Source organism: Lupinus angustifolius, chromosome LG20 (genome assembly GCF_001865875.1).
Source record: "Lupinus angustifolius cultivar Tanjil chromosome LG20, LupAngTanjil_v1.0, whole genome shotgun sequence".
NCBI lineage: Eukaryota > Viridiplantae > Streptophyta > Magnoliopsida > Fabales > Fabaceae > Lupinus > Lupinus angustifolius.
In genome coordinates, this window is record NC_032028.1 from 3,836,192 (window position 1) to 3,846,258 (window position 10,067).

The following is a 10,067-nucleotide window of genomic DNA, read 5'->3' on the forward strand; positions in this document are numbered from 1 at the left end:
GATTGTGATTTGTGATCACTCCTGTGACACTAAACATTACATCACTACTGAAAATAATAGAAATAATAATTGGTTAATTGCATGGTTAGAGAACTAAGAGTTTTCTCCATTTCATTATTTACCTACCTCATCATTTTCCAAGTTCCCAATGGCGCTAAGTGCAGCTGCCCTAAATTTGAGATCTCAAATTTTTTTTCAGCCACGCGTATCCTCTTATGGGTTTTTTTTACACATAAGATTTTATCTCCAATTTAACTTAATGAAAATTACCATATACCATTTGCATCAACACTCATTGGTTGAGATATTAATATTTGATTTTAAATTTGTCGTTTCTTTAAATAAGTGACTTTCATCAATTACTCATTTTAAATATGCTCACAATTTGAATTTTATTTCAAATAATAATTGCATGCTTGCTGTTTCAAATAGACAAATATTATAATTCAGAAATCGCTTGAAAAATAAAATAAATGCAATAAATAAAATATTTTCCCTTTATTAACTTTGCCTCTTACTCTTATTACAAATTTGGAGGGAGCTCTTCTCTCAAGAATACCAATTTAAGGAATCAAAATAAGAGGTTACTGGATTGACACTTCTCAATCTAATTATTTGAAGTTAAGCATTATATGCCGATAAATCAGACTTCAGATGGGCCAAGCATTTTCTCTGGCACCACAAGATTGTCGAACTCTTCAGAGGTCAGTACTCCAAGCTTCAATGCCGCTTCCTAAACAATCATTTCAATTTTGATGTTTCAGCCAAAATTGGACATCCAAGAATAGCACATAGAAATCACTAAAAATGAAAGTAAAATGCTATATCCTTATATACATCATTAGTTCACTACTATTTGTGACAGTTAAACCAATACTAGTAAAAATTGTTCAGCAAGAATACATGCAGAATTATATGCTCAAATACATAAATTGGTTAAGAATTATAAAGGAAAAGGCTTGGTTGTTGTTTTAATCAAGACAGATCAAATATCCAAGACAAACTGAAAGATAACAATAACAAAGCACCATCACCTTAAGAGTAGTCCCTTCTTTGTGGGCTGTCTTGGCAACTAATGCTGCCTTGTCATAACCGATTTTCTGGAACATGCAAATTCAATTTATTTTCAAAGGAATGTAAGATTTACGAGGTGTCAAGAATAGATCATTAGAAACATACTGGGTTCAAGGATGTAACAAGCATTAGTGACTGCAACATAAAGGTAAAACAATAGTAAATTAGCTAAGGGATCAAACATTTGGTATATTGGCATGATGTTAGATTTGTTTCAAAGAAGTCATCAAATCACCTCATGGAGTAATTTTGAAATCCTTTCCCTGTTAGCTTCAATACCGCTGACGCAATTCTTTTCGAAGGAGGCAGATGAATCTCCTAGCAGTCTCAGTGACTATCAGAAATCAAAGAAGTATTTAAGTACATCATCTACTAGGTAACGCAGAACCAAGAAGGATGTAGTATCAAACTAAGGTTTTTGCTGATCTAATATCAAGAAATAAATCAGAACCATTTATGATATATAAATTAGAAACAAGACTGTGGATATTAACATACATGCAGGAGACAACTGGCAATCAGCGGTTTGTACACATTAAGCTCAAAATGACCATTCGATCCACCCACTGTGATTGCAACATGGTTTCCGATGACCTGTAATATGTAAATCATGGTACCAATTTAGAAAGTGCTAAAGTCACCATAAAATTAAAAATGCACTAACTTTTTACAAGTACAGATTACTTGAAAGGAAATACTAAGTCCCAGGCAAAGTAGAAACAGCTAGCTAATCAGTGCTCAAATTAGCCATAACATCAAAGTATGTTTATAAAATGAAGTGATTTAATCTCTACCTGTGCACAGACCATTGTCAGAGCCTCACACTGAGTAGGGTTAATCTTCCCCTGAAACAGAATAAGGTTGTGCTTCAAGTCAATTCCCAATTGTAAGACAACAAAATGAATAAATTATTGTGAGTAACAAGATAATGAACACAGCTACTGTCCTGAATCTTATTCCATATGTTGTCTCGTACCAATGAAAATATAACAACTTATATCAGTAACAAAGACATTCACTAAGCATGAGGTACTTACAGGCATAATGCTGCTTCCCGTTTCATTTTCAGGAAGAATGAGTTCACCGAGCCCGCAACATGGACCACTATAATAGGATATAATGTAGAAACTCAGGAAAGAATGTATATATATAAAAAATAATTAAAAGTTTTCTATCAGTTTTTTATAACTTGCAACCTACCTGCCTAGTAGTCGTATATCATTACCAACTTTCATTAAAGAAGCCGCAATTGTGTTGAGGGCTCCACTACATTCAACAAAAGCATCATGGGCCTGCAAAAAAGGAAAGTGTGAGCATGCTGCAAGCCAATATTTTTTGCTACACTTGAGGCAACATTAATGGAAGAAGTTAGTGGAATGGAAATAGCATGCAACAAATTGAAAACAAAGAAAAATAAGTTTTAGCAACAAACCAAGGCCTCAAACTTATTTTCTGCTGTGACAAAAGGCAGATTTGTTTCCTCAGCTACCGCTTCTGCTATCTTAGCATCAAACCTGAATATCAGAATACCAATATCCATAAGATCTCTATATAGAATGTTGTCCAATTTTGAATAATGGCAACCGTGAAAAATTAAAACACAGTAGTGAGAAATGGGCACACACATCTATCTAGGTAATATCCATTACTTTTTAGTATCAGATGATAGAAAGAGAGAAGATCATGGCTGATAAAAAGTCCAGATCAGATGGAACAATATGCCAAAAGGAATGAAAAGAAAGATGCTACCATACTTGTGTTGGTAGACCTCAAATAACAAAGTGGAAATAATACACTAAAAAATTACAAGAGGAAAATAGAAATACAAACATTAAGGTATTGGAAAAGCATACATACCCCTTCTTTGTATTCAATCCAGTCCCCACAGCTGTACCACTCTGGGCAAGCTGTTCACATAACATCTGTATTCAGTCAGAACTTCAAAAAACAAATGAAAGAACAATTAATTAATGTTCATATGAAGGTGTCTAACCTGATACAGGTGTGGCAAAGTCGCGATCACTCGATCAATACCATACTTCACCTGTCGATAAAGGAAAAGGTAGCGAGAAATTGCACTCCTCAAACTGTAAGATTTTATTATCTACTCAACAATGGTTAACAGAGTAGACAGCAAACTTACTTGTGTGGTATACCCACTAAACTCCTGTCCTAGAGTCAATGGTGTTGCATCTTGAGTATGAGTTCGTCCAATCTTGACAATATCTTTGAATTCAATTGACTGGTAAGATTGTTTATAGAAAGGGAAAATAAATTAATTGAGATAAAACAAAGGCAAAGTGATCAATGCCCTTTAGGAAAACAAGTACAAAGCCTTATACTTGATAGATTTCGAAAGAAAATCAACATAAAAAGCAAGAGAAAACTATAAGCTCAAAGTATGACAATATCAAGTTATCACTCAAAAATATAACCAAGGGAGTCCTCTTTTGGCAACATTAGTAAAAGGGAGGGGAAGCTGCATCTTGGTCATTCATTATATGAATATGAAAATCTAATAGTTCAGAAGTACTAACAATTAAAATCACGTGAACCATTAGATTTTCATAGAATGAAAGACTAAGATGTGACCGATATATTAATCCGACCAACTCAATTTTCACATTTACATTACAGACTTCAATATAGTGCTTAAGACACACGTTGGATATAAAATTATAAGGTAGAATCAAACCTTTGCATTTAGTGCATCATGTAAGGTTTTCAATTTGGGGATTAGCTTTGAGTTTATTTCCACCGCGGCTGCAATGTGCATTACCTGGAGGGAGGAAAGAAAACAAAAAGTTGCATGAATTTTTCTAAATAGCCAGCCAATTTAATAAGAAAATTGAGAAGACGAAATTGCTAAAGATGTACAAAAAATGCTTACAGTTGGGAATGTATCATTGGAAGATTGTGATCTATTGACATGGTCATTAGGGTGAACAAACTTTTCGCCACGCTTATGTCCAAGTATCTCTGATGCTCTGTTTGCAATGACCTTCAAAAAATGTATACAAATTTTCTTTTTAAGAATGGGGCCTTTGGAAGAGTTTATACAAAACCTATTTGAGCTTATAACTTCTAATCTTTTTCAGTTTATTGCAATAAGCTTATCAAGGAAAGCTATTAACACAAGTTCTTTTAATTGAATAAATGCTCAATTAAGTTGTTTATGTAAATACACCCTATGTATGTCACAACAATTATTAAATGGGTTAGCAAAGTTATGCATGTCAAAGTATCCATAAAGTTTGAATAAAATAGATTTAGAAATTGGAACTTATTCACACGCAAAACATTTCGCGGAAAATCAACGATCCGACACAATTGTTAGATAACAGTAGTCGGGTTCCTAAATTTAATGACGGGGATTCATTTTTTATGATATGTGGTTCTGTACTTCTGTGATATGAGTACATAGGACGCAATAAAAGATATGCTGAGTTGATAAGCCCTCAAAATACCATGGGTTAGAGACAGTTATGGATTTAGAACTTAAAAGGCAGGATGTGTAACATATGCAATAAAAAATTAAAATGTTAAATAAGGATGAAAATATTAATGTAAAAGTATAAATATATTTAATCAAATAAATTATATATTTCATAATTATTACTTGTATCATTTCACATTTTAAAATCGTTGATTAGTTGTTAATATTATTAAAGACTTTTTGCTAAATATAAGTTATTAGACAGTCATTCGTCTATACATCTTCTATTCGATTATGTAATCTATTTTTTTTAATAATTTTCATAGTTCAAAAACTTTCTACAGTAGTATTGCTAACGTTAAAATAAGATAAACTAATGTGTAAACAATGTGTTTTCCACTTTCAACCAACTTATCTTAAAGATTGTTGATTCCTTTCGAGGAAGCAAATTCATTAATGTTATGCATGTCAATGATATAAGTCTCAAGTTGATTATAAAAATTATCAAATCAGTTGAACATAAGTCACTTGGATAAAACTTTATAAATTTAATCAGTTTTTCATATCAAAACTAGAGAAGAAATCGACACTCAAACAATACATACAAAAAAGTAACTGAGTATCACCATGAAGTTCCTTAAGTTGCATATTCATAATATTATAAAATAATTCAACACAGTAATGATCAATTGTTTTTATGAAACATCTCATTTACAAAAAAAAAATTATGATTGTAGAGTTATAAATAAAAGTGTAATATTTATGCAATATTGATGTAAAAAATTATATATATTCACTACATCATTCACTATTTATTATGATTATTTTTAAAGAATAAATGATAATTAAATATAAATAGTGTATGATACAATAACAATGTATAGAACTTGTAAATTATTAGTATATACATTTTTCCTTATAAATAATATACATGTTTTTTTCAAAAAAATCCATGGTATGCAATTGCACACCCGAAACCAATGTAGTACCGTCCCTAGTTAGAGATATACTTAGTTGATATGTTCGGTATGTTTTTATATTTATATTATTATCAATGACTATTAATTAATAATATATTTTAAAATATTTAAATTTAATTTTCTTTAATTTAATTATATATTTAATTTGGGTCACCTGTGATCTAATATGATTAATTTCATATTCACTTAAGTGTATCACTTTGATTAGAAAAAACAATAAATAATTTATTTAAGTTTTTAGAAAAAATAACTCAATATTCTTTAAAGAGATAATCTTTTATTTAGATGGAGCTCATATAAGTAAAAAAATATATTGGGTTGTCTCATATCAAAACTCTAATTTCATTCTAATATCATATTGGCTTGTTATGAAGTTGCCTTATCTTCTTCATTACCCTTGTCTCTGCCATGATTGTTGCCTCCTCTTTTCTCCTTCTCCCCTTTTCTGTTTTTTGCTTGAGCAATCAACTTCCTTCTCAAATGTGGTTGGAGTTGCCTCATTAAAGATATGACGACTTGAAGTTCATAATAAAGAATATAACATGTCCAATGGTATTCGCTTGGGAGTGAATATCAATATACGAAGCGGAGTATAGTAGTTCTCAAAAGTGCGCACCATAAATCAGTACTCGCGAACTGATTTGCGGTTCACTAACCAAATTAGTGACTGTGGTTTCTATGTGTCCAAGGATCCATAAAGTTTGAATAAAACATATTTGAAACGTATTCATTTGAATAATATTCCTCGGAAAATCAACAAATATTTTCAAATCATAACACAACAAGTGGAAAATGGAACCAAACCTCATTTGCATTCATGTTACTTTGAGAGCCACTTCCAGTTTGCCATACAACAAGTGGAAAATGGTCATTTAATTTTCCCTCTGCCACTTCTTGTGCTGCTTGTATTACTGCTTTCCCAATGGTTGGATCAAGCCCATACTCAATGTTCACCTACATCAATATTCAACAATTCTTCATACGTAATTCAGTTATTCACTCATTGATGAAATCCACGTCTAAATTAACACATATTACCTTAGCAGCGCATTTCTTCAAGATTCCAAAGGCACGAATGATGGGTTCAGGCATGCGTTCACGGGCGCCACCAATATCAAAATTTTGCAGTGACCTTTGGGTTTGCGCACCCCATAATCTAATAGTGACAAGTAAATTTAAGTTAGATCAATAAATAAATAAAAATAAGGGATGACAAAATGAAAAAAGAAAGAAAACCAACTTATCGGAAGGGACTTGAATGTGACCAAATGTATCTCTTTCTTCCCTATACTCCACGTTGTTGTCGTTGGATGTAATGATATATGGAAGAGCACGAGCACGATCAAGAGGAGTAGGAGAATAATAATTAGCCATTAGTCAATTGGAGCACGTGACACCACAACCTTCTTGTTGGATAATTAAATATTATACATAAAAGAATGAGATTGAGCTACATTATTTGATGCATTTTATAGGCTACATTATTTGTTGCATTTTTATAGGCTAAGTGTAAAAATTTGATTCAGTTCAATTGTTGGTACAATTTACATATCAAATCGAACACAAAGATACAATTCAATTCACCTCAATTAACCCCAATTTTTATTACAATAACTGAATCAACTATTAATGAATGGTTCGATTCAATGTTTTTATGGTTTTATATTTATTTATTTGTATCTATTGAAATTTCAAAATGTACCACAAGATATATTGTTTGTCCATAAAATAAAAAATTTACTAGTAAAAAATTGAAACTTGTAATTGCTTGTTAATAATATAATTTAGTAAGTAATAATATATATATATAATATTAATATAATAACAATTTTTCAATTAGAAGATAGGTTGTAAATCATCATAATACTTAAAAAGTATCATATATATATATATATATATATATATATATATATATAATGTAAATAGTAACATATATAACATTAATATAATAATAATTTAGTAACATATATAACATTATAATTCCTATAAAATTTGTATATACTATACTTTATTTAGTAAAATTTATATATACTATACTTCATTTTTTAGAATTATGGTTACATTCAAAAACAAACTTTATTTAGTGTAAAAATCATCATAAATATGAGACATATTTAGAAAAGGGAATAGAAATTGAAAAAACTAAGGGAAAATGAAAGAAAAAAAAGTCATATTTATGAGTTATAATAAAATGGAGGGAGAACACAAAGAAAGGAGGTAATGTGGAAAGAGGATAAATATGATAGTAAGCAAAAAAGGGAAGAATCTAAAAAATGAAAGAAACATATGAAATATCTAACAAAAAAGGAACATATAAAGAAAATAAAATGTTAAGGGCAAAATGGAGAATGTTAGATTTATGAGTTATAAAAGAAAATAAAACAGAAAGAAAATGGATAACATGAAAAAACTGATAGAAAGCTAAAAAGGGAACAAACTAGAAATGGAAAGAAAGAAACAATAATGGAGGAAGAATATAAACATCATTATGTGTGTCTGATCCATTCCCATCTTTCTTAGCCACTAGACATGTGGCTAGAAACCATTGGGTAGCCATCTTCATTGTTCAAACAATCATGAAATCATAATCCACAATAATAGTGATCATTATATAATTATTGGTGCGGAAACCTGCCAAGAACTTCACTCCCTCTAGCTATAAGACCACCTACGACGACAAACAATTTTTTTATTCTTATTTGGATTTTGCATGTTATTTTATAATTTATATTAACTCACGTGAAATAAGAATAACATTTATTTTTTTCTCAAAATGACAAACATCATTCTTATTTGGTTCTACAACATTTATCTTTTTCACACAACATCTACTTCTCTCCTCACTTTCTTTTAATTAAGAACAACCAATAGTTGTTCTTATTTATAAACAAAAAATAAGGAAAATAAGAACAATACAATAGAGAACAAAGTAAGAATGTTCTTATTCTATTAGCAACTATATTGTCGCAATTGCCAACCATCATTGACTCATCATATACAATCATTGCACTGGTCAATGCAAAGCCGTCAAACACACTATGAAATCATGTGTTGTTGAGGCATCATTTTTAGCATTAAACAGTCATTGTGACATGTGGCAGATATTTTAATATTTTACTTCATATATATTATTTCTTATTTAGTATTTACCTTTTTTATAAAATAAATAATTATTATTCATTTAAATATTAATTATGATTTCTTTGTATTTATTTAATTAAATATTTAATAGATATTTTTACTAAAAATTAATATTTTTTGATAAAAAGTGGAGAAAAAAAATAGGATTTGATAGCACGGTTGTGATTCATGTTGTTCCTCTCCTAAGTGGAAAGGGATGTATGATTAGTGTCAAACTATTGTTGTCAATTCAATTTTTTCTCTATAAAAATTAAAGTATTTTAGGATTTGTTAGTATAGATACCACATTTGTCTTCTCTTCCTTCATGCTCCAAGCGAAAGTGATATATATAACCATTGTTAAACCTTTGCTATTAAGTTTATTTTCAATTTATAAAAATTGAAATATGTTAGGATTTGATATTACCATGCCACCTATGTCCTCTTTTTCTTCCTACTTCATGCAGGAATATAGTGAATGATCAACGTCAGACATTTGCTGTTAATTTTACTTTTATAATAATGATTGATAAAAACATCAATTTGTTCATATTTATTTTTTTCATTTAATGTTGTCACAATTTGATTACTACCTTCATATTAAGAGGAAACATTATAATTTATTATCACATTCACTTTCTAGCTATAGAATAATAATATCTCTTTATCACAAAGTATTATTAATTCTCTAACTTTTTCCTACAGAAATACATGAATTAAAAATATTTACATATTGTAAATATAAAATTATCTTTAATAAGTCACTTCTACCATTTTACAAAGTGTTCTATCGGTGGAGTTGATATATTAACTATATTTATTCATTACAATAATTACACATACTCCTACATGTAGATGTTGTGTATTGATATTAATTGCTAGTAGAAAGATGGGAGATAATAATGTAAGTTTCAAATAGAAAATTTGAGTTATTTGGTAATAATAATTGATAAGATGTTCTAATCAAAATATTAATATTGAATTTATTTTATTAATATATTCAAGGATGATTCTATTATTAAAGTTAATATATGTGCAATCCAGGATCGTGTCGGCCGGTTTAACCGTTAAACCAGTGAATTGATCCTTATACCGGTACGATATAATAATTATATCGGTTATACAATTTTACTGGTTATACAATTATACCTGTCAAAACTGACCAAAACTAATTAAAATTGGTCATACCAACCAGTTTTCAATTAAACTATAATGGTCATATCGGTTGGTTTTTATTTTAAACTAATTTTTAAGTGAAAATAAAAAAAAGTATTGGTTTTTTATTGATATTTCAGCATTGATATTAATATATTATATATATATATTTAATTTCGTCGGTATGCAGTTTAGTTAGTAAACCACTATATCAGTACCCTAATTAGTTTGATGACTTGTATAGTATTAATAACACTGAATTAGTCACTAACAATTGTATTTCATATTTATTTTTTTGCAAA

General features: G+C 29.5%; 1 protein-coding gene across 2 annotated transcripts; it reads right to left on the reverse strand.

The window, feature by feature from the left end:
- On the reverse strand, positions 465 to 6,896 carry LOC109335258 (fumarate hydratase 1, mitochondrial-like). 2 transcript variants are annotated; one of them, XM_019571386.1, is made up of 17 exons: positions 6,731 to 6,896; positions 6,529 to 6,646; positions 6,295 to 6,444; positions 3,965 to 4,075; positions 3,770 to 3,853; positions 3,218 to 3,316; positions 3,068 to 3,118; positions 2,932 to 2,981; positions 2,507 to 2,588; positions 2,275 to 2,366; positions 2,112 to 2,178; positions 1,869 to 1,919; positions 1,573 to 1,668; positions 1,310 to 1,408; positions 1,180 to 1,209; positions 1,035 to 1,100; positions 465 to 733 (listed from the first exon to the last, which is right to left on the reverse strand). In XM_019571386.1, exons 1-17 carry the CDS (start codon positions 6,862 to 6,864, stop codon positions 644 to 646), a joined length of 1,470 nt encoding a protein of 489 aa, XP_019426931.1. In that variant the 5' UTR covers positions 6,865 to 6,896; the 3' UTR covers positions 465 to 643. The 2 variants fall into 2 exon arrangements, with proteins under 2 accessions (XP_019426931.1, XP_019426930.1); XM_019571385.1 differs by having other exon boundaries at positions 2,504 to 2,588.

Coding starts and splice junctions, on each gene's coding strand:
- LOC109335258 (XM_019571385.1), bottom strand. CDS start 6,864: ATGGCTAATTATTATTCTCCTACTCCTCTTGATCGTGCTCGTGCTCTT. Junction 2,589..2,931: donor GGATTGAATACAAAGAAGGG/GTATGTATGCTT, acceptor TCTGATATTCAG/GTTTGATGCTAAGATAGCAG. Junction 2,367..2,503: donor ATAAGTTTGAGGCCTTGGTT/TGTTGCTAAAAC, acceptor CCTTTTTTGCAG/GCCCATGATGCTTTTGTTGA.